Source organism: Phacochoerus africanus, chromosome 1 (assembly GCF_016906955.1).
Source record: "Phacochoerus africanus isolate WHEZ1 chromosome 1, ROS_Pafr_v1, whole genome shotgun sequence".
NCBI lineage: Eukaryota > Metazoa > Chordata > Mammalia > Artiodactyla > Suidae > Phacochoerus > Phacochoerus africanus.
The window spans coordinates 277,059,567-277,085,056 of record NC_062544.1 but is presented as its reverse complement, the minus strand read 5'-3'; the positions used below and the strand labels follow the sequence as shown (position 1 = coordinate 277,085,056).

Sequence of the window (25,490 nt, the reverse complement as noted above, 5' to 3'; positions counted from 1 at the left end):
CCTCTGCTCTCCTGTCATCACACTCTCATTTTGGTTGTTTCAATTTTGTTAAAGCTTGGGGCTACTTTCAGATTTTTTTTTTTGTCTTTTTAGGGCCGCACCCATGGCCTATGGAAGTTCCCAGGCTAGGGTTCCAATCTGAGCTGCAGCTGCCAGCCTCTGCCACAGCCATAGCAATGCAGGATCCGAGCTCTGTCTATGACCTACACTGCAGCTCACCACAATGCTGGATCTTTAATTCACTGAGCGAGGCCAGGGATCAAACACCTGTCCTCATGGACACTAGTCGGATTTGTTTCTGTTGAGCCACAACTACTTTTAGACATTTTAATCTCATATAACAACCTGTTAAATCATGAGGGAGAAATATCTGATGTTAATTTTGTTCTACTCTAAACAATTAGTCACATTTGTTTTTAACAGACTGTGCTGTTATTTCTGAGCTCGCTCTCCTCTGTATCATCTGTTCAGACTGGAAGGATTAAAGTAGAAATGATTTGAAGTAGAAATTATATATTTTAGTTACTTTGTTGATCATTTTCCCCCTTTTTTTTGGGGGGGGGTGTCTTTTTAGGGCCAAACCTGTGGCTCCAACCCTATGGATGTTCCCAGGCTAAGGTCCAAACGGAGCTGTAGCCACCAGCCTGCACCACAGCTCACGGCAACGCCGGATCCTTAACCCACTGAGCGAGGCCAGGGATTGAACTTACAACCCCATGTTCCTAGTCGGATTCGTTTCTGCAGCGCCATGACGGGAACTCCTAAATACAGTCAATTCTTATTGTTCACAAGAGGCAGGTTCTATAAAGCCTCCCAACACCGAATTATCGAATTCTGAATCATTGCTGGGGGCGGAGGAGATGCTGGGTTAGTTGAGCTTTTGGCCACAACGTTTTCCTCAGCCATCAGTACGCAATCTTGCTTCATGTGTGTTTCTGTTTAAAAACATCTTATTTAATATTGTTGGTTCATGGACCTTGAGCTCAAAGCAGCGCTATTAACTTATACCTGAAGGAAACTTCTGACTCGAATATTTTTTTCCCCATAAATCCCATCCCAGTCTTGGGGGCCGTTTTATACAGTGGAGTCAGTAACAGACACATAAATGTAAAAATGTGGCACAAAATAGGCCATGTGCAAGTTCTTTTGTGGCACAGTGCGTTAAGGATCTGGCCTTGACACTGCATCAGCTTGGGTTGCTGCTGTGGCGCAGGTTTGATCCTTGGCCAGGGAACTTCCACGTGCAGCAAAAAAAGGAAAAAAAAAAAAAAGCCATGAAAAGGACACTTATTACAACATGAGGGCAAAAACAAGGCAGAGCTTTGCATTGTCCCGCCTCTGCTGGGAAATTGCAGGTCAGGTGGCTCCGATGACTTACCAGTCTACCCATGTCCCCAGATGACCAGGAAGTGCCATGAGTATTGATTCGGGAGTTATAAATAAACATTTTAGCAAGTGAAGGAACTTCACATGATGAAGGTCAACCGCAGTTTGTGAAGAACTCTGACCTCCTTTTAGCATAGAGTTATTTTTTCATCATCATCCCGTCGTGGTCCATCATTTCTGTCCTCCCTCGATACCACCAGCCAAACCTTCCTGATGTAGGGTCCTGTAACATCATGTCATTTTTCTGGTCAACCCTGATCACTAACATATACTGAGAACTTTCTGTGTCCTGTGCATTGTTTAATCTCACTCTTACAGTTGGAGGTGGGAGCTTTTTTTTTTTTTGGCCACTCTTTCGGCCAGGAATCAAACCCGCGCCATAGCGGTGACAACGCCACATCTTTAACCTGCTAGGCCACCAGGGAACTGCAGAGATAGGAACTTCTATCTGGAGACATGAAGTGACTCACCCAGGGATCTCAGACACAGCTCAGGCCCTTTCTTCTTGAGTGCGAAGCCCTTGCTCCCCTCTTAGCCAGCATTTCCCAAGCTGCCCTAGAAAAAAAGCTTGGGAGACCCTGGGCTGAACTAGGTTAAAACTTTTTTTTTTCCCTGTGAAGTTTTTTCTTAGTGCTTTTTATAAAATAGATCTTGTATGTTTTTAGGAAGGAAATATCAATACTGGTGTTTTCCATCTTTGAGTCTTGGGAATTTATCTCCTGGGAAATATTAGGAAATAAAATTTGGAGAAATTGTTGCTTTAGTGACTTCAGAAAAATGGATAGAAGAGAATTAACAAAAGGAGTGGGAAACAGGTGTGGATGTTGTGACCTTGGGAAAAGCCTAACATGGGGAATGGGAAAATGGGAATGGTGACAACAGAGGGAAGGAAGAGTATTTCCAGCTGCATTGTTACTGGAATTTTCTGGCTTTGGAGGCGGTATTCTTTTTTTTTTTTTTTTTTGCTTTTTAGGGCCCCACCTGTGACATATGGTGGTTCCCAGGCTAGCGGTCCAATCAGAGCTACAGCTGCTGGCCTACACCACAGCCATAGCAATACAGGATCTGAGCTGTGTCTGCAATCTACACCACAGCTGACGGCAATGCCGGATCCTTAACCCACTGAGCCAGGCCAGGGATTGAACCTGCATCTTCCTGGATCCTAGTCGGGTTTGTTAACCACTGAGCCCTGGAGGTGGGATTCTTGAGGGATTATAAATTTGTGTTTAGGTCAGTTTATTTTTTCCCTTATTCTGTCACTGCCACTTATTAGCTGTGTGACTCTGGGGCTGTTTGTGTGTAAGTGTGGTTTGAGAACTCCCTTGAGGAAATGCCTCATAGTACCTGGAAGCAGCAAGTGATCAATAAAGCTGGGCCCTTCTTTCCCTGGTGGCTTTGCCTGAAGGGGTTTTTCCTTCATCATTTAATGGCTTTTAAGCTTTTTGTCACAAGGTGGCGTGCCTCCTTAAAAAAAGAGTCTGGAGTCAGTTTTTGTTTTGTCTTCCAGTGCTTATATTCTATAGCAGATTTAACACAGCTTAAGTCATTTTGCACGGGATTTTTAGATGATAACATGTCTCTTCAACTCTTTAAGCTTTAGCAAATAAAAATTTTTATTTTTTCTGTTGTAGTTGAGTTACAATGTTCTGTCAATTTCTGCTGGACAGCAAAGTGACCCAGCTGTACATACACACATTCTTTTTCTTACCTTATCCTCCATCCTGTTCCATCACAAGTGACTAGATACAGTTCCCTGTACTATACGGCAGATCTCAATGCTTATTCACTCCAAATGATCACCAGATTTCGGATTTGAGAGCACCCTCTCCAGGTGCCAAAAGGGGGATTCAGTGTGATGCTAAATGTATTTACCTCCTGTTATGAAAGTTGTGAATTCAGAGAGAGGTTAACTTTTTATTTGGAAATAAATTCAGGCGTACAGGAAATCTACAAAAATAAGGTCAGAGAGGAGTTTCTGTCATGGTGCAGTGGAAACGAATCCGACTAGGAACCATGAGGTTGTGGGTTTGATCCCTCGCCTCGCTCAGTGGGTTAAGGATCTGGCGTGGCCGTGAGCTATGGTGTAGGTTGCAGACACAGCTTGGATTTGGCATTGCTGTGGCTTTGGCGTAGGCCAGAAACTACAGCTCAGATTAGACCCTAATTCCTGTACAACCTTTAGATTCCCCAAATGTTAACATTTTGCTACGCTTGCTTTAGTCAGTTTTTTTCCTGAGACATTTCACAATATGCTGCAGACAATATGCCTCTATACCCTTGAATACTTTTGTGTATATTTCCCCAAATCACAGCTGCTGCATCACACCAAAATCAGGAAGTTAACATTGATACAATATTAAGCACTTCATTCAAATTTTGCCAAATGCCCCACTAATGTCCTTTTTTTTTTTTTTTTGGCTGTGCCACCTGCAGGTGAAAGTTCCCAGGGCCAGGGATTGAACACCTGCCGCAGTGTTCAATGACAACACCAGATCCTTAACTTGCTGCCACAAGGGAACTGCCTAATGTGCTTTTCATAGTAAAGAAAAATACTGTTTTTCTGTTCCAGAATCCAGTCCCTGATCACACATTGCATTTAGTGTTCATGCCCTTTAGTCTGTCTTTTTTTTTTTTTTTTTTTAGGGCCACACCCATGGAATTTGGAGGTTCCCAGGCTAGGGGTTTAATTGGAGCTACGGCTGCCAGCCTACAGCACAGCCACAGCAGCACCAAATCTGAGCCACATCTGTGACCTATACCACAGCTCACTGCAACGCTGGATCCTTAACCCACTGAGTGAGGCCAGGGATCGAACCTTCATCCTCATGGATGCTAGTCGGGTTCATTAACTGCTGAGCCACAATGGGAACTCCCGTCATGGCCCTTTATATGGTTCTTAACTTTGCACGACTCCTGCCTTTGTCTTTCATGACTAGGTATATTTTTGAAGAATGCAGACCCGCTGTTCTATAGAATGCCCCTCAATTTGGGTTTGTCTGATGTTCCATCATGATTAAATTCGGGTTATGCATTCTTGGCATAACTCAGAAGTTATGTTTCCAGGACATAAAAGCAAGCACACCTCTGTCCCAGTACTGGTGATTTGAGCTTTGCTTACTTGTTCAAGTTTGTGTCTATTAGGTTTCTCTGTTACAAAGTAGCTATTTTTCTCCTTTTTAATGATTAAAGTACCTTGTGGGAGAGAAACTGATTAATAAATGAAATGGAACAAATCCATTGTATTTTTTACTAACAGCGCTATGTGGACTTGAGCTAAAGTGGCCTTGTGATGATACAGCAGAGGAGGTATATAATTTGTGGGTAATAAATTGCAGTTTTTGCCTTACATACATAAATGCTTCTTGTCTGGTTGAAGAAAAACCTGGATGCGGGGGTGTGGGGTGGGGGGTGGGGGGTGGGGGAAGGATTTACCCTCGTCCTGAAATCTACCTGTTTCCAGTCTCTTCCATCCCAGAGTCTCTTGGGCCAGAGCACTGGGCTTTCATTTTATACAAAATTGATGATATTATTTCATTATGAATAGGAATATTCTCTAGAAGATGGCTGGCAAACAGAGCGGAGAGAAAAAAGTCATATTACTGTCTAAAGTCTACAAGTGGCTTTTTGATGTATAATACTTTTTTTTTTTTTCTTTTCGTCTGTGCCTGGAACATGTGGGAAAGTTCCTGGGCCAAGGATCAGATCTGAGCCATAGTTGCAACCTAGGTGTAATCTGCAGCAATGCTGGATCCTTAACCCATTGTGCTGTGCTGGGGATCGAACCTGCATCCCAGCACTGCAGAGACACTGCCAGTCCTGTTGCGCCACAGTGGAAATTTCAATAAGTTTTAAATTTTGTTTTATTTTATTTTTGCTTTTTAGGGCCACACCTGTGGCATATGGAATTTCCCAGGTTAGGAGTCGAATGAATTGGAGCTGTAGCTGCCAGCCTACACCACTGTCACAGCAACACCGGCTCTTTAACCCATTGAGCGAGGCCAGGGATCAAACCCAGATCCTCATGGATAGTTAGTGGGGTTCATAACATGACAGGAACACCTATGTTTTTAACTAGGGATGTGAATGTAAAGAAACATTTGGAGTTCCTGTCGTGGCTCAGTGGAAATGAATCTGACTAGCATCCATGAGGATGCAGGTTCTATCCCTGGCCTTGCCCAATGGGTTAAATAAAGATCCAGCGTTGCTGTGAGCTGTGGTGTAGGTCACAGACACGGCTCTGATCTGGGGTGGCTGTGGCTATGATGTAGGCTGTTGGCTGTAACTGTGATTCGACCCCTAGCCTGGGAACCTCCATATGCCATGGGTGCGGCCCTAAAAAGCAAAATAATAATAATGATGAAAAAAAGAAACATGGGTGTCTACCTCCCCCTATTTTCTTTTTTAATAAATGGGGGACCCAGAGAAGTCATTCTTGCCTGTATTTCTGTACTGGGATGAATTGGCTCTGGTCTGCAATGGCTGGCTGTGGGATCTCAGTTCCCAGACCAGGAACTGAGCCCTGGCCCCATTGGTGAAAGCACTGAATCCTAACCACTAGACCACCAGGGAACTCCTGGGATGACATTTGAGGCCACATTACTCCGTCTTCCTAGAATGCTGGTGAATGCATTGCTGGGAGCCCTCCCCAGCCAAGTGCTGCTCCATGTACCACTCTGAGTGGTTTCTGTGCCATCCAGATGCAGTCTGCATCCTCCCTTGCCACAAGCCGGAAGCCAGGGGGAGGACCTCACTTTGACTATATCCCCATCAGTCTTTGCTTCTTAGGACGGCCTGTGAGCACATTGAAGAGCAGAAAGGGAGTTCCTATCGTGGCTTAGTGGTTAATGAATCCGACTAGGAATCATGAGGTTGTGGGTTTGATCCCTGGCCTTGCTCAGTGGGTTGGGGATCCAGCGTTGCCGTGCGCTGTGGTGTAGGCCGGCGGCTACAGCTCCGATTGGATCTCTAGTCTGGTAACCTCCATATGCCAAGGGAGTGGCCCTAGAAAATACAAAAAGACAAAACACAACAAAACAACAGGACTGCGCCGTGCAAAGATGTCTGAGTGGATTCTCCCTCTCACCAAACAGTGGGGGCGGCTTAGGATCTTCTCAACTAAAAGACAGGCTTTATTCTGGGCGGCCCTGGGGCACCAAAGAGATATGCAGTTGTCTTCCAGGAGCTGAAAGCAGCAGAACTAGTGACTCTGTGGGCGTTTAATTTTTTTTCTTCCCTTTTTAGGGCTGCACCTGCAGCATGTGGAAGTTCCCAGTCTAGACCACAGCCACAGCAATGCAGGATCCAAGCTGCATCTGCAACCTACACTGCAGCTCACAGCAATGCCGGATCCTTAACCCACTGAGGGAGGCCAGGGGTCAAACCTGCGTCCTTAAGGTTACTTGTCAGGTTCCTTACCACTGCGCCACAGCGGGAACTCCACATGGGCTTTTAATTTTTGTTTTTCTTGCAGTGACATCCTGCTGTATAGCACTAGGAACTATACCTAGTCACTTATGATGGCGCATGATAATGTGAGAAGAAAGAATATATATATGTATGTGTGACTCTACACTAGAAAATTGAAGGAACACTAAACCAACTATAATGGATAAAATAAACAATCATTTAAAAAAATTAACAATCATTTAAAAAAATCCTGCTTTTCTTCTTTAAGGCTGCACCTTTGGCATCTGGAAGTTCCCAGGCCAGGGGCTGAATCTGAGCCTCAGCTGTGACCTTTGCCCCAGCTGCAGCCACGCCCATTCCTTAACCTACTGTTCCAGGCAGCGGTTCTAACCTGCACCTCGGAAGCAACCTGAGCCACTGCAGTCAGATTCTTAACCCACTGTGCCTCAGCAGGAACTCCTAAGCAGACTTTTAAAAACACTATGGGACCCAGTGATGTTCATTCTTTCATGTGCTATCTATGGCTGCTTTAGTGCTGCAAGGCAGGGTTCAGTAGTTGAAACAGATTGTTTTGCTTGCAAAGCCTAGAATATCTAGGACATGGCCCCTTACAGAAAGAGTTTGATGGGAGTTCCCTTCGCAGCTCAGTGGTTAACGAATCTGACTAGGAACCATGAGGTTGGGAGTTCTATCCCTGGCCTCGCTCAGTGGGTTAAGGATGTGGCATTGTTGTGAGCTATGGTGTAGGTTGCAAATGTGGCTCGGATCCCATGTTGCTGTGTTTCTGGCGTGGGCCAGCGGCTACGGCTCGGATTAGACCCCTAGCCTGGGAAACTTCATATGCCGTGGGTGAGCCCCAAAAAGATAAATACATACATACATACATACATACATAAAAACACTATGGAAAGAGATAAGTGATGGCACGTGAAATAAAAGTCACAAAGGCAGAAGCCCCAAGCACAGACCAGGACCTGAGCCATTCTCCACACTGGCAGTTTCTGGGTGAGACAGCAGGTGCCATTTTTCCAATTACAGTATATCAGCTGATGACCTACAGATAGAGAGGAAATCTCCTTTCTCTGACCCTACCCTACCTCCAAATCCTGCCTGGGGGCCTCCCCTCCCCTCCGTGGCACCATCCAGGGCAAGAGGAGCTCACCCAGCAGCTTCCTCTTCCAGGGCACTGAGGTTACACCTGCAATCTGCATGCTGGGCACTGTGGGAACCCCAGGGGGCGCTATTCATAGTGCAGCCACAGGAGGTAGTATGTTCACTTAAGAAAATTCATGGCACAGGGAGTTCCCGTCGTGGCGCAGTGGTTAACGAATCCGACTAGGAACCATGAGGTTGCGGGTTCAGTCCCTGCCCTTGCTCAGTGGGTTAACGATCTGGCGTTGCCGTGAGCTGTGGTGTAGGTCACAGACGTGGCTCGGATCCCGCGTTGCTGTGGCTCTGGCGTAGGCCGGTGGCTACAGCTCCGATTGGACCCCTAGCCTGGGAATCTCCATATGCCGTGGGAGCGGCCCAAGAAATAGCAACAACAACAACAACAACAAAAGACAAAAAAAAAAATTCATGGCACAAAGCAAAGGGTCTTGGAAGATGAGTGTCTGTCTAATTCACATAATGGTACCTCATGGGCTTAGCAGTGACCTTGATCCAACTAATGCATCATCTCTGAGTGACCTGTTCTTGGTATAGGGCCTATTTTCCTCCACGGATCTTCAAATTCCTAAACTGTATCCAGCTGTCCTAGTATGTAGTCCATATTGTGGTTTATAGAACACATGCAAGAACCAAATACCCTTCCTCCCATATAATAGATGACCCTGAATTAAACAGTTTCAATATCAAATGGGGTCTTGTGGAGACCTTCTGTAACTGTGTAAAGCTAACTAATGGGAGTGGGTCTGTTTTCTCGTAGACAATAAATGCTTCATCATATAGATCAGGGATCGTCAAACTCTTTCTTTTTTTTTTTTCTATTTTAGGGCCACACCCAGGGCATATGGAGGTTCCCAGGCTAGGGGTTGAATTGGAGCTGCAGCCGCCAACCTATGCCACAGCCACAGCAAGGCCAGATCCGAGCTATGTCTGCAACTTACACCACAGTTCATGGCAATGCTGGATCCTTATCCCACTGAACAAGGCCAGGGATAGAACTCGCAACCTCATGGTTTCTAGTCAGGTTTGTTAACCGCTGAGCCACGAAGGGAACTCCCATCAAACTCTTTCTGTAAAGGGCCATGTTGTAGATATTTTAGGCTTTGTGGGCAAGCAATCTCTGTTTCAACTACTGAACCCTGCCTTGCAGCACTAAAGCAGCCATAGATGATACGTAAAAGAATGTGTCACTGGGTCCCAAGAGAATTTACTTGTGGGTACTCAAATTTAAGTTTCATGTAATTTTCATGTGTGACGAAATAGTCTTCTTTTGATTTTTTTTTTCTTTTTTGGCCACACCTGTGGCATGTGGATGTCTCTGGGCCAGGGATCGAACCCACACCACAGCTGCAGCTTGAACACAGCAATGTCAGATTCCACACCAGCAGGGAATTCCTTTTTTTTTTTTTTTTCTTTTCTGCGCTGCACCTGCAGCATATGGAAGTTCCTAGGGGTTGAATTGGAGCTGTAGCTGCCAGCCTATGCCACAGCCATAGCCACGCCAAATCCAAGCCATATCTGGGAACTACACCACAGTTCATGGCAACACTGGATCCTTAACCCATGAGTGAGGCCAGGGATCGAGCCCATATCCTCATAGACACCAGTCAGGTTGGTAACCCACTGAGCCACAATGGCAACTCATTGATAAAGTAGACATCTCATAAGGGGACTCTGCTGGGGTGGGGGTGGGTGACTTTTTCTCTCTTGTCACTCTGGATGGCAGGGTACACAATGACTGGTTAGAAAGTCAGCCCAAGAGCCAATTCCTCACCAGAGGCACAGGCCCCAATTAAAAGGGGGAGAAATCAGTTCCATCAACTAGGGCTGGAAGCTCCGTATACTTAACCATCAGCATCTCCTCTTCCCACTGTCAAGGTCAGGCTGCCAGCAGGGGCTTCTTTCTAAAGCAGACCTGACAGCAACATGTCACTGTGTGTGTGCTGGAGAGGGGGAATGAAGCTAAACATTATTTCCTAATGTTAAGGGTCTTATAAATTGTGTGTGTGTGTGTGTGTGTGTGTGTGTGTGTTTCTTTTAGGGCCATACCCATGGCATATGGAAGTTCCCAAGCTAGGGGTCCAATTGGAGCTACAGCTGCTGGCCTATATCACAGCCATAGTAACCCCAGATCCAAGCTGCATCTGCAGACTACACCAAGCTCACGGCAATGCCAGATCCTTAACCCAGTGAATGATCGAACCTGCATCTTCATGGATAGTAGTCTGGTTTGTTACTGCTGAGCCATGATGGGAACTCCCCCTTTTATTTTATTTTATTTATTTATTTTTTGTCTTTTCCGGGACCGGACCATGGCATGTGGACGTTCCCAGGCTAAGGGTCTAATTGGAGCTGTAGCCACTGGCCTACGCCAGAGACACAGCAATCCCAGATCTGAACTACACCACAGCTCACGGCAATGCCGGATCCTTAACCCACTGAGCAAGGCCAGGGATCGAACCTGCCACCTCATGGTTCCTAGTCAGATTCGTTAACCACTGAGCCACGACAGGAAATCCTCCTATAAATGGTTCTTAATCCATGTCCTCTGAACAAAAGACCCCATCACTACTTGCACTGACAGGAGACTTGCAGGCCCAGTGGTTATCACTCTGGTCCACTAGCTAATCCTCTCTACACACCTTGCTCAACACATGTGACACGTCACAGATAAATGAAGCGCAAATGCAGCTTCTGAAAGATCCCCTTCATAACTTTTCAAGGAATCAAGTGATACAGGTTGAAAGTTCTTGCTGCATGACCATGAGGCCTCTCGGTAGCTCTACTGAGAGGTAGGAAAACAAAAGTTTTCTTTTTTTTTTTCTTTTGTTCTTTTTAGGGCCCCACCTGGGGCACATGGAAGTTCCTAGGCCAGGGACTGAATTGGAGTGGCAGCTGCCAGCCTACACCACAGCTACAGCAGCGCCAGATCTGAGCCACATCTGTGACCTATCCTGCAGCTCACGGCAACGCTCCATCCTTACCCCTGAGCGAGGTCAGGGATCGAACCCGCATCCACACAGACTCTATGTTGGGTTCTTAACCTGATGAGCCACAACGGGAACTCTGGAAACAAAGGTTTAGATAGAGAATTTTAAAAAGTTGAAACTGCAGAAAATAGGCCAAAATAAAGAAGATGAAGTAGAAGAACTTCACATAGACTTTTAAAAAGTTAATTATACAGTTGTTTATTTCCAGCTTAAAAAAAAAAAAAGACCCTTAAGTTACTAGAAAATTATTTACAGTTTTAATCACATTTAAAGCCAGGAATCTGCACGTGAAAGGGACAGTGTCCCTTGTTGGCACAGGCTGGGACAGGTTCTGTTACCTGCCCGAAGTACTCAAGTTTCTTGCTAGAGTTAAAGGGGACCCCCGTCTCCTGACTGCGTGGCCCAACCAGCAATGTACAAAATATCAGAGGGGGTGCCACTTGGCTAACAAATAATTAAGTGCTTTTTTAGTGTTTAAGAGAAACCTTATTTTTTTGGTATGTAGAATCATGCTAAACACATGTATGATTTAGGAAATTTTGGGTTAAAAAAAAAAGTTTGTCTCTCCCACAAGACCCATGACTTCTGCCCAGGTACTCATGGGTCTTTGGGGTCTTTTTGGCCACATCCACGGCATGTGGAAGTTCCCAGGCCAGGGATCGAACCCATGCCATGGCAGGGACCAGAACCTCAGCAGTGACACCAAGGGATCCTTAACCCACTGAGCCACCAGGGAACTCCACCCATAGGTCTTTTTGTGACAGGGAAATTGAGCAGTGGCTCCATCAAACCGGGACAGATACATCAGCAGCTGTATCGGCTGAGGGTGCTCCATCCATAGGCTGGTGGCTCGAGACAGTGCTTTGGGTCAAAGTGCTTTGGAGAGTGTCTTCTTGATGATTCTCTGGAAATGAAACGATGGACACAGAGTCCCAGGCATCATCTCTTGGCGAGCTGTCTTTGTCCAAGGCGTCTAAGATGGGCTGAGCCGGGTCCTTTAAATACTTGAAAAGGTTGAAAATCATTATTACAATCAGGTTCTCAGTTCAAGATACCAGATCTTTTTACTTTGTTTCATTGACACAATCCTATTATTATTATTTTTTTCGCCCAAGGATAACTTCCAATTCTGTCCACCCACAAAACACCTTCACCCCTCATCTCAATCACCTGACCGTGAATCCAAGGGCCAACCCAGGGAATACTCTGAGGTGCCAAAGGGCACAGCTCAGGAAAAGCGAGTTCTGGCTTGTGGATGATTAATCCCTGAAAGGTCTCTACTTTTTCAGGGAAGGAGGAAGCGGAACCTCTGGTTCACCTCCCATGGGGGAAAACAGGGAACCTTCAGGAGCGTTTTCCCAGCCACTCCATCCAGAGGCTGTTGCTACTTCACACAACACCCCAGGGACAGAGGATCTGGGCGGGTGCACAGCCGTGGCAGCATAGCCCTGGTTGAGTCAGGGAGCGTTGGTCCTCGGGGGTGAAGCAGTGGTCCCCAGGGCCTAACTGTCCCCTGTCCTTCCTGCCTCCGCTGTGGGCTCAGCCATTGATGAGCAAGTTACCAAACCTACCTGGCGCTTGCAAATGCTGAAAGATACTAAAATAGTCAGTTTAGAGCTGGCGGATGGAAAGAGGAACAATCCATCACGCGCTCTTGTGAAACCTTAGACATTTAAGTGAAACATGATTCACTGTTCTCACGTAACTTGGGTGACTTTTGATACAGATTTTTCATGCTTTCCCCGGAAAATGAACCGAAAGACTGTATGTTTTAGATGCAAGCCCCAAAGGAACGACTAGGAGTAAATTCACTGATGAGAGTCCAGATGTTAGTTTTACTGGGAGAGAGAGATTATGCCTGCGAATAAAATTCTAAGTTGAGAGTTGTTACACTGGCACAACAGTAACCAGGGAAGGTGGTTTTTTTTGGCGGTAAGAATACATAAGGGGACGTCCATCTTCAACACATTTTGAAGTGCACAGCACAGGACTCTCTATAGGCACGATGTTCACTACAGATTTCTAGAACTTACCTTGCATAACTGAAACTTTGTATCATTTGAAAGCAACTCTCCCCTTGCTCTTCCCCTGGGCCCTGGTAACCGCTATTCTGCTCTGTTTCTATGAGTTTGACTATTTTATTTTTATGTATATATGTCTGTCTGTCTGTCTTTTTAGGGCTGCTCCTGTGGGATATGGGGGTTCCCAGGCTAGGGGTCGAATTGGAACTGTAGCTGCCACAGCAACACCAGATCCGAGCTGTGTCTGCGATCTATACCACAGCTCACGGCGATGCCAGATCCTTAATCCACTGAGCGAGGCCAGGGATCGAACCTGAAACCTCATGGTTTCTAGTTGGATTCGTTTCTGCTGAGCCATGACAGGAAGTCTGTGTTTGACTATTTCAGATGCTTCACAGAAGTGGGATCCTGCAGCATTCGGATGGAGGGGTCAGTAGGGAATTAAATGTAATTTGCACAATGTCTGTGTACTTTGTTAATTTTTTTCTCTTTTTATTTTTTAAAAAATTTTAATGACTTTTATTACATTTATAGTTGGACAATGATCAATGTCTGTGTACTTTAAACATCTCATGACAAATGAAGGGAAACAAGAGATTATAGAGCTTCTTCTAGAAACACCAGTCTGTCTTTCTAGACTAGCTATAACAATATAAGATTCTGTTTCTGCTTTTTTTTTTTTTTTTTTTTTTTTTTTTGCTTTTTAGGGCCATACCCACGACATATGGAGGTTCCCAGTCTTGGGGTCAAATCAGAGCTACAGCTACACCACAGCCACAGCAGGATCCAAGCCACATCTTCGATCTACACCACAGCTCACGGCAACGCCGGATCCTTAACCCACTGATTGAGGCCAAGGATCCCACCTGCAACCTCATGATTCCTAGTCAGATTTGTTTCCGCTTCGCCACGACGGGAACTCCGTTTTTTTTTTTTTTTTTTTAATAGCCACTCCTGTGGTATATGGAAGTTCTGGGCTAGGGGTCAGATTGGAGCTGCAGCTGGCTGCCTATGCCACAGCCATGCCAGATCCGAGCTGCATCTTTGACCCTCGTGGCACCTTGCAGCAACACGGATCCCCACCCCACTGAGCCAGGCCAGGAATTGAACCTGCATCCTCATGGACGTTATGTTGGGTTCCCAACCTGCTGAGCCACAAGGGGGACTCCTGTTTCCAATATTTTACTTTGATTTTACTGAAGGATGATAAACTTCCAGAAGCAAATACTTCTAAAAAATATTCTTCTATCAGCTAGCTTCTCATCCCAAGAATGTCCCAGCTGTGTTCTTAGAGAGCCTGGCTGCTCACAGAGCCTCAGGGGGGCTGGGCTGGGCAGGAAAACAGGATTTTCTATAAGACTCACCCACTCCACTTTTCTCTCTTAAATCCTTTAAAATACTAGCGATGTCCCCGAGCACTCGGTGTAAAGGCTTTGAGCTCACAGCTCTGGGTGTGTTTACTCTAGAAGCCTCGCATGCACGTCTGACCCAAAGCTCAAGCTCTTGCCCGGTGGTCTCCACTGCCTTGGGTCCCCTGGCCAGGCTCCCTGGGGGAGGTCACCAAAGGCCCAGGACTGATGTGTTGCTTCCAGAGGAAACTCCTGCAGCCTATCTCTTGGCCAGGCCCGACCAGCCCAATCTTGTGCCATTTAAAATTATTATTATTTTTGGTCTTTTTAGGGCCACACCTGCAGCACATGGAAGTTCCCAGGCTAGGGGTCAAATAGGAGCTGCAGCTGCCAGCCTACACCAGAGCCACAGCAACTGGTAATCCGAGCTGCGTCTGCGACCTACACCACAGCTCACAGCAACCCCGGATCCTTAACCCACCGAGCGAGGCCAGGGATCGAACCTGCAACCTCATGGTTCCTAGTCGGATTTGTTTCCACTGCACCATGATGGGAACTCCTGTGTCTAGCACTTTTTTCATTTTGCAAAACTGAAATAAGTCCCCATTAAACACTAGCTCTCCATTTCCTCCCTCCTTTCAGACCCTGGAAACCATGATTTCTACATTCTTTGTATTAGCGGCATCATGCTGTATTTGTCTTTTTGTGACTGTTTATTTCTCTTATAATGTCCTCAAGGTTTATCCATGCTGTAGCCTGTGTCAGAACACCCTTCCTTTTTAAGGCTGGGTAATATTCTGTTCATACGTATAGACCACTTTTTTTTTCCTCTTATGGCTGCACCTGTGGCATACTGAAATTCCCTGGCCAGGGATTGAACCACACCTTCATAGCAAGGCCAGCTGCTACGGTCGGATTCTTAACCCCCTGCGCCACAGTGGGAACTCCATAGCCCACATTTTATTTATTCATTCATCTGCTGATGGACACTTGGGTTGTGTCTACTTTTGGGCTCTTGTGAATAAAGCCACTGGGAAGCTGGGTGTGCAAATAGCCAAACACCACATATAGCTCAAATCTGTGTCCCCAGCCTTGTCCACTGCTATCCTCGTGGGTGTTACTGGGGGCGTGGAGGGCAGGTCACCCATTTAATTATTGATTATGCTTTTTAGGGCCACGCCCCGCAACACAGGAAGGTTCCCAGGCTAGAGGTCGAATCAGAGCTACAGCCACCAGCCTGTATCACAGCCACAGCAACTCGGGATCTGAGCCGCGTCTGCGACCTATACAGCAGCTCATGGCAATGCCAGATCCTTAACCCACTGAGTAAGGCCAGGGATCGACCCTGCATCCTCATGGATCCTAATCGGGTTCATTAACCGCTGAGCCATGAAGGGAACGCCCAGGTCACCCTTTTAGATGTGTACACACGTACCTCTTCTATTTGTACCGGGATGCTGGGCGGAGAGTGAAACCAGTATTTAACAAGGCCTCTGAATCTCAGGACCAGAAAGAGACAGGCCCCGACCACCACCACCAGCAACAGAAAGGTTCCCACGGCAATCAGGATGACTTGCTGCAGCTTGGTAGACGCTAAAGAGACGACATAAATGTGAGCAAATGACCATCGTCCCTGGGACACAAACATCGAGTCATGTGTCATCCGCTTCTACAGGAAATGGGGTTCCTGTCCCAGGAGAATGGGTGGATACTAGGGCTCCTCCACCCAGCCTTGCAGGCAGCGAACGAAGGCCATCGCACAACAAAGCAGCTCTTGCCACTGGAAATTTCCCCACGCGCTCGCTATGCCTCCGGCAAAGTGCTGTCTCAGCCCCTTCTCTATGGGTCTCCCCATTCCCACCGCCCTTCACGTCATAAGCAGTCCCTGATTGCACTATTTTAGGGGCGTTTTTTTTTCCCCCGCAGCTCAGGAAGGCCTTAAGAAAGCACGTTACCATCGGCTGTTGTTTCGGAGCAAGACATGTTGCTTAAATGCCCGGATCTAGAGATGTTTTCTTTGACCAAAAACAGTTCTGCTTTGACTTGAAAACAGTATACTCTTAAGGGTTTTAAATCATTCAGTGTGATGAAGTTGTTCCTGAAAGGCTGCGTCACCTGCGTAAAAAACACCAGCAATCACACATGAAAGTTATTCACTGAGACACTGTCAAGCCCCATCTTCCCCAGTGTTTCCTCAAATTTCACACTGAATGCACCAACCAAAGGATAGGCAATTCTGTTTTAAAGAAAGAGCATTTATAAGTATCACACGTGCTTACAGAGGACCAATTTTATTTGTGACAATTGATGAGTAGGAGTTCCCGTCGTGGCGCAGTGGTTAACGAATCCGACTAGGAACCGTGAGGTTGCGGGTTCGATCCCTGGCCTTGCTCAGTGGGTTAAGGATCCAGTGTTGCTGTGAGCTGTGGTGTAGGTCGCAGACGTGGCTTGGATCCCGCGTTGCTGTGGCTCTGGCATGGGCCGTCGGCTACAGTTCCGATTAGACCTCTAGCCTGGGAATCTCCATATGCCATGGAGGCGGCCCTAGAAAAGGCAAAAAGACAAATAAATAAATAAAATAAAAATAAATGAAAATTGATGAGTAGCCTCAAGACATGTATGGCTTTAGGGCCGTGTTTCTGGCTGTGAGGTAAGAGGGCCCACAAGACCCCTTGCAAGCAACAGAGGGTACAAGTCTGGAATTTAGCAAATCCCAGCTTCTTTTTTTTTGCCCCCCCCCCCCCGCCCTGCCCACAGCATGTGGAAGTTCCTGGACTAGGGAACGAACACTTGCCACAGCAGCGACCCCAGCCGCTGCAGCGACAACTCCGGATCCTTAGCTTGCTGTGACACAAGAGAACTCCAATCCCAATTTCTGGGACAAAATTTTCTCCTTTCAAATGAACATTTTGTATTTCATGGCGAATCTCATCAAGCTACTTGAAGGCAGTCAACAAACAGAAAAAAGTTATTCTAGGAAATAATGTTGCTTGGGTTCCCCACCTGCTTCTGGTTGGTTTTAACTGAAATGTGCTGATTCCTTTTACAGTTTGGGTTGAGATGATCTTAGTGATTTATGTAATCAGGAACAAGTCGGATCCTGGATTTTTGAGGATTCTGCCTCCTCTCTACCTCCCTGCCTCTTCCTGCCACCAGGGTCCTGTCACCTCCACGTGTCCAGTCAATGGCCCCTCATTCTCATCCTGCACAAACTGTCACCAAGCCACAAAGAGACAAGAAAAAGATATACCACCTTATGGCAATATAGGATTTCTTATAAAGGACTGCTTTCTTTTCTTTCTTTTTTTTGGTCTTTTTTTTTGCCATTTCTAGGGCCGCTTCTACAGCATATGGAGGTTCCCAGCCTAAGGGTCTAATCGGAGCTGTAGCCACCAGCCTATGCCAGAGCCACAGCAATGCGGGATCAGAGCCGCGTCTGCGACCTACACCACAGCTCACGGCAACACCGGATCCTTAACCCACTGAGCAAGGCCAGGGATTGAACCTGCAACCTCACGGTTCCTAGTCGGATTTGTTAACCACTGAGCCATGACGGGAGGGAACTCCAGGACCGCTTTCTTAATGTGAGATACAGTAAACATAGGCTTTCGAAATGGTCATATTTAACACACGCTCGGAAACGTGGACTGGTGAAGCTGCTTTTGTATATGTTGACTGAAAAAAAGGCAGATTATTCAACAGAACATGGTCTTATTTTAAAACATACAAAATGATTATATAATATAGGAATAGCAGAGATATAGATGATTTTTAATTTTTTTCCTCCTGTTTAATAGTAACGACTGCCAGGGCAGAGGGGAAAAATGTCTGCTTGTAATGCCCTGTACAGCAACTTTAAGGATAACTTTCCTTTTAAGTTTATCTTGGCAGCCAGTTGGCACCTCCAAAAGTTAGAATCACAGATCATGCGGGCCTGAGATTGCTGTCCTTAGAAAGGACTTGCAAGGTTGCCCCAGAGCAGGCATCTGGGAACTTGGGTTTCAGGAGCGTTCCCACCATTTCTGAACTGATAAGCATGGTTTATTGCATAAACAATTTTTTTATGCTAAACATCTGCTTTCCCTCTGGGAGTCTGGAGCTCTGGTAGATGTGCTGGTCGGAGGGTGCCTGTGGGACCAGCCCCCAGTACCAGCCCTGGACACCGAGTCTTTAATGAGTGTCTCCGATATAGACAAGACCCACACATGCTGTCACAGCTTGCTGCTGGGGGAATCCAGTGTGTCCTGTGTGACTAGAGGAAGACTCCTGGAAGCTTAGGCCTGGATTCCTTCAGATCTCAACCCCCTGGGCCTCTTCCCTTTGCTTATTTTATTTTATTTTATTTTATTTTCACTTTTTAGGGCTGCACCCACGGCATATGGAAATTCCCAAGCTCGGGGTCAAATTGGAGCTGGAGCTGCTGGCCTACACCACAGCCACAGCCACGTGGGATCCGAGCTGCGTCTGCCACCAACACCACAGCTCACAGCAATGCCAGCTCCTTAATCCACTGAGCGAGGCCAGGGATCGAACCCACATCCTCATGGATCCTAGTTGGATTTGTTTCCACTGAGCCACAATGGGAACTCCCTAAACTCTTATTCTTATTAAAAATTGTAATAATGTTGAACTTAGGAAATCATGATGTTTACAGAGATAATAAAATGTCATTAAATGCAGCTTGGATCGTCAGACACTGGGGATGCTGAAAGGCTATCAGTTTTTTCTCGGGCTATCCAGGGGCCCCTTCTGGTAGGACCCACCTTATCCACACCCCCACCCCCAGCCGCCTGCCAGCCACAGCCTGTATTTCTGACGGATGCAAGCACCTGCAGTGCCCCAAATGTGCCAGGCCTTCTCGAACCTACTGGCCCTTCTCTCTAGAATGCTCTCTCTCCTTCTAGTTGACTTTTCACCTATTCCCATGGCTCTTTGTGAACAGCTCAAACCACAAAATTTGTACCGTTAAACCTTGCAGACAGCAGTAGGAAATTCCTGACTGTAGAAACAGGCCCACAGAACCTCCCCAAACTCCGGAGTGTGGCAAAGGCACCACAGGCACCGGCTGGGTCCTGATCTGGACAATGGGGACCGTGGGATACCAGGCAGAGAGGCCTTGCAGACGCATCTGGGGGAAGGGAAGCATCAGCACAGGGAGGAGCAGCAGGGGACTGCAGGGGAGGCCGCAGACCGCCAGGGCTCCAGGGGGTCCTGGGATGAGCTGCTCCCCTTGGCCCTTTCAGAGTGGACTTGCTCCTGCTGTTCAGAAACTCCAAAGCAAAGCAAAGCAAACACAAAGAAGAATGCTCTTGCCTGTTGGATTCCCGCCATCTCCCTGTAATAGACATAATACGAGAAAAAGGCCACCGAGGCAGGGACGTCAAAAGGAGAGGAAAACCTGATGATGAGGGAGCCTTCTTCTGGGGTCACCCAGATGTTTTCTGGAGGCCCGATGGTAGCTGAAATAGAATCACAGAGAAAATCAATCTACATGTACATTATATATATAGTACATTAGTACTATAGCATACTACGCTAACAGTATATATATAGTACATTATATATATATACACACAGTATTATGTTGTATTGCAATTATATATATATATTTATATTTCATATATGTATTTATATATATATATATTTTTTGTCTTTTTAGGGCCGCACCCGTGGCATATGGAGGTTCCCAGGCTAGGGGTCGAATTGGAGCTGCAGCTGCCGGCCTACCCCCACAGCCACAGCAATTTGGGATCTGAGCCGCGCCTGCGACCTACTGCTCATGGCAACACCGGATCCTTGACCTGCCGAGCGAGGCCAGGGAGGGAACCCGCAACCTCATGGTTCCTCATTGGATTCATTTCCGCTGCGCCACGATGGGAACTCCTGCACTTATATCTAACATGACACATGATAATTATACACACACATTTATACATGCAACGAGACAGGCACACAAGACCACGAGAGGCTGCTCTGGGCCCCAGATTTACTTGGAGGGCTACCAGAACAGGAAGCCCAGTGGGGCCACGTGCAGCACTAGGGCTTTCTGGCCTCAGGGAAAGGAGGGGTCCTGGCCACCATCCACATGGCTGCTGCCCTGCCTGCCAATGTCCCAATTCCCCCCACCCCACCCCTCAAGAACACAGTTCAGGTTCAAGCATCTGAGACCCACATGAGGCAGGTACAGGAGCTTCCCTGGCTTAACCACAAGAGCCAATATCTCTCACGACAATTCCACAAGAATAGCTTCCAGAGTCCCCGCAGGGACATGCCCAGTTACCTGCGCTCAGCAACAGCCCCCAAGTGTGGCTTCCTGCCAGGCATTTAAGGTGGTCCCAGCTGAAATGCAGTTTACCACTCGGGGGTCCTTCCGACCATAAGCAATGCTAATACCATGGTTTATATGCTGCCTTTATCCCATTTCCAGAGAAATAGAGCTGGAAGGTGAGCCAAAGGTCAAATTTCCGTACAGAGGGGAAAAGATTTTGTTAGTCCTTACCTGCTCTCTCTCTCTCTCTCTATTTTCTATATAAATGAACCACAAGTGATATGTACAAGCTTTTCAATACCTTTGACTTCTAGCTTTTTCTTTTTTGGGGGGACTTTTTTCTTTTTGGTCTTTTTTTAGGGACGCAGCCCCGGCATATGGAAGTTCCCAGGCTAGGGGCCGAATAGGAGCTGCAGCTGCTGGCCTCCACCATAGCCATGGCAACGTGCCGAGTCTATGACCTACAGCACAGCTCAGGGCAACACCGGATCCTTAACCCACTGATCGAGGCCAGGGATTGAACCTGCATCCTCATGGATACTAGTCAGATTCATTTCTGCTGAGCCATGATGGGAACTCCTCTAAGCATTCCAATACAATGCTTACATATAATAACTGAGAAATATTACCATCCTAAGTCTATTTGTTAAGGCTTTTCATATATATATATATATATATGAAAATATGTATATATATATGTATATACATATACATATACATATATATATATATATATATATATATATATATATATATATACATATTTTTGCTTTTCAGGGCCATGCTCGCGGCATATGGAGGTTCCCAGGCTAGGGGTTGAGTCAGAGCTGCAGCTGCTGGCCTATGCCACAGCCACAGCCACAACCACATGGGACCCGAGCTGCATTTGCAACCTACACCACAGCTCACGGCAACGCCAGATCCTTAACCCACTGAGCAAGGCCAGAGGTCAAACCTGCATCCTCATGGATGCTAGTCGGGTTCGTTAACCACAGAGCCACAAAGGTAACTCCCAAGGCTTTTCATACAATTTATAGGACAGCCAAAGACTGACTCATGCTATGCTGTAAATGAAAGGTCACAGCATGGATCAAGTAAGCATTTACATTGTATAATTAACCAGAGGAACTCGGATCGAAGTACAAGTTGTGTCCCCCGAGTTCTAAAAGGCTCATCTATGCACACTTTACACGCACAGATCATCCTATCACTGTGAACAGTTACACGCTTGGGAAAGAGGGGCTGGGTTTCTTTCTTGCTTCCAGGCTCTGCCCGGGCTCTCCCGGGTCGGGGAGGGTTAGGCATGTGGTCTGGACACCTTTGTCTCTGTGCCCAAGTAACTGGTCCCTGCAGGGTTTGGCCCGGTGCCCTCTGATCTCATCTGTTCTGGTGGAGGAACAACGTGCAGACAGAGACTGGGCTTGGCCAGAATGATGTCAGCTGATGGGCTGCGAGGAACAAAAACTCCATTAAACCTGCTCACAGGCCCTGGCACATACATCCTTGAGCTGCCCTTCCAACAGCGAAGCGACCAGAGCCCATGCTGACCTGCAGGGCCAGGCCTCCGTTGAACAGATTCTCTAAGACTTTTCTGTGACTCAGCCGTGGGGGTGGGCGTGGGAGCCTGGATGACTCAGCACTGAGCTGCCGAAAGGTCAGCACCGAAGCTCTGCCTTTCTGACAAAGAGCGTCCCAAACCTGGAATCTGACACCCACCTGAGGAGCCTGGCTCTCGAGGGCCATGGTCTGCCTTCTCTCGGGCCCTGAACGAGGGGTGACAACCGAGGGTAACGTCCACACCCTGAGCCGTCACTCAAAAATGTGCATTTTATCTGTGTGTCCACCCAGATCTTCGTAACAACTGTAGAAAGTCACCCCCACTTCCCAGAGGGGGAAACTGAAGCCCATGGGGGATATGACTTGCCCAGAGGAACAGCCAGTAAGTGGCGGTGCTGGGATTTGAACCCACAATTGCGTGATGTCAAGACAAAGCCTGCCTCCTCCAGACACTATCTCATCCTTCCACCCTCGAGCGCCCTTGGTAAAGCATCGTCTCGGTTACTCATCCCAACTCGACCACAAGTGCTGAAAGCAGCTCTGAGAACCCCACTGCCTCAGCGAGGGGCCCAGAGTGACACCCCACCAGTAATGGACCAAGGACACCTCAGCCTATCAGACCAGGAGGACCTAGGGCAGCAGTGGGCTGACTGGACCAGCGACTTCACAACAGGTCCTGCTCCTGTTACTTTTCCCCCCACCAATTCCTACCGAAGTGATGCTTTTTTTTTTCCTTTTTTTCCCCATTTCTTTTTAGGGCTACACCTGCGGCATATGGAAGTTCCCACACTAGGGGTGGAACTGGGGCTGCAGGTACCAGCCTACGCCACAGCCACAGCAATGCCAGATCCAAGCCGCATCTGTGACTTACGCCGCAGCTTGCGGCAACGCCAGATCCTTAACCCACTGAGTGAGGCCAGGAATCCAACCGGCATCCTCATAGATATTAGTTGGGTTCTTAACCCACTGAGCCACAAGAGAAACTCCTGAAGTGATGCCTGATAGCCCAGATGTGTGATGGTTCATCCTCATGTCACCAGTGCAAATCATTTTTTTTTTTTAGGGCTGTACCCATGGCATATGGAAGTTCCCAGGCTAGGTGTCGAATCAGAGCTATAGCTGCTGACCTATGCCACAGCCACAGCAACGTGGGATCCAAGCCATGTCTGTGACTTACACCACAGCTCAAGGCAATGCCGGAGCCTTAACCCACTGAGCGAGGCCAGGGATCAAACCCACAACCTCATGGATACCAGTTGGATTCATTTCTGTTGTGCCACAACAGGAACTCCAAACCATTGATTTTTTTCTTCTTATCACAGAAGATTTCAAACACAGAGAAAGTCGAGAGAAGACTGTAACCAGAGCTCATGTACTCATCACCCATCTTTCAGTCCATCGTCAAGTCTGGGCCAATTCTGCTCCTCCTGTGCCCATCCACCTTGTCCCCGGCCCTCCCATTATCTGGATTATTCTGGCTGAATCTCAGGCATTTCATTATTACATCTGTAACTACTGCAGTATGTATCCTGAAAAGATCAGAGCCCTCTTTAAAAAAAAAAAACCATAAACAAAATACCATTGTAACACCTAAAATAAATTATCAACATTTACTTAATATATCATCAAATATCTTTTTGTTTTTGGTCTTTTTAGGGCTGCAGGTATGGCGCATGAAGTTCCCAGGCTAAGGATTGAATTGGAGCTGTAGCTGTCCGCCTATACCACAGCCACAGCAATGTGGGATCCAAGCTACGTCTGTGACCTAAACCGCAGCTCATGGCAATGCCAGATCCTTAACCTACTGAGCAAGGCCAGGGATCAAACTTGCAACCTTACGGTTCCTAGTTGGATTCATTAACCACTGAGCTACAGCGGGAACTCCCCTTCTAATATTTGGGAGCACTTCTGTGAGTTCAATCATTTGACAGTTATTTACTGAACAGCTGCTTTGTGCCAGGCACCATTCAAGGCTGAATTAAAATCTTCCCTGAACATAAAAGAAGTTGTGCCAGATAACGGTGATCAGTAAAGCCAACACGCTAGTAACCCATTTAGCACAGAGGTTGGCAAATTTTCTTAGTAAAGCGCCAGTGTGATTTAGGCTCCACAGGTCAGAAATCCCCCTGTTGCAACTACTTGACTTGCCTACTGCTGCATGGAAGCAGCCACAGACAATGTATGAAAAGATGGGGAAACTGCGCTCTGATAAAACTTTTTTTTAAAAGCTGAAGTATAGTTGATTTACAACATTGTGTTAGTTTCAGGTGTACAGCAAAGTGATTCGGTCATTTATATATATATATTCACATATATACATATATATTCCTTTTTCAGATTCTTTTTCATTACAGGTTATCATGAGATATTGATTATAGTTCCCTGTGCTAGCCAGTAGGTCCTTCTTGTTTATTTGTTTTATATATCATAGGGTATATCTTTTAAGCCCAAACTCCCAATTTATTCCTCCCTCCCCTTTCCACTTGGATAACCATAAGTTTGTTTTTTGTCTGTCTGTTTCTGTTTTGTAAACCAGTTCACTTGTATTATTTTTAAAATCTGTATTTTATTTATGTATTTATTTATTTAGGCTGTACTCTTGGCATAAAGAAGTGCCTGGACCAGGAATTGAACTTGAGCCGCAGCAGCGACCTAAGCTGCTGCATTGACAATGCTGGATCCCTAAACCACTGAGCCACAGGAGAACTCCATGTATCATTTTTTTTTTTTTCAGATTCCACGTATAAGCGATAACATGTAATATTTATCTTTCTCTGGAGTTCCCGTCGTGGCACAGTGGTTAACGAATCTAACTAGAAACCATGAGGTTGCAGGTTTGGTCCCTGGCCTTGCTCAGTGGGTTAAGGATCCAGCATTGCTGTGAGCTGTGGTGTAGGCCGGTGGCTGCAGCTCCAATTGGACCCCTAGCCTGGGAACCTCCATATGCCGCGGGAGCGGCCGTAGAAAAGACCAAAAAAAAAAAAAAATTTATCTTTCTCTGTCTGACTTACTTCCCTCCGTATGCTCACCTCTAGATGCATCCATATTGCTACCAATGACATTATTCCCTTCTTTTTTATGGCTGAATAATAGCCCATTGTATATATGTACATTTTTCTGATAAAACTTGATTTACAAAAAATAGGTTGGCGGGCCAGATTTGACCTGCAGGCTGTGGTTGGGTGACCCTCCTGTTCTAGCCCCAGCCTCTGTGGTCAATACTCAGGTTTGACCATCATACTCAGCCATGTGCTGGGCATTGAGGGTGAGCGGCAGGACTGAGGGGCATGGAGTCAGTGCTGCCCAGTGAAGAGAAGTGAAGAAAGCCTGCAAGGGTGAGAGGAGG

General features: G+C 46.7%; 1 protein-coding gene across 1 annotated transcript in view; it reads right to left on the bottom strand.

Moving 5' to 3' along the window:
- Positions 1 to 11,183: 11,183 nt before the first annotated feature.
- Positions 11,184 to 25,490, bottom strand: part of IFNGR2 (interferon gamma receptor 2) — a 28,753-nt gene continuing 14,446 nt past the window's right edge. Inside the window, exons 4-7 of the mRNA XM_047795671.1 lie at positions 19,633 to 19,778; positions 16,275 to 16,434; positions 15,755 to 15,912; positions 11,184 to 11,953 (exon numbers count right to left, since the gene is read on the bottom strand). Of these exons, the coding sequence (XP_047651627.1) occupies positions 11,735 to 11,953; positions 15,755 to 15,912; positions 16,275 to 16,434; positions 19,633 to 19,778 (683 nt within the window). The 3' untranslated portion in view covers positions 11,184 to 11,734. The remainder of the gene's footprint in view (positions 11,954 to 15,754; positions 15,913 to 16,274; positions 16,435 to 19,632; positions 19,779 to 25,490) is intronic.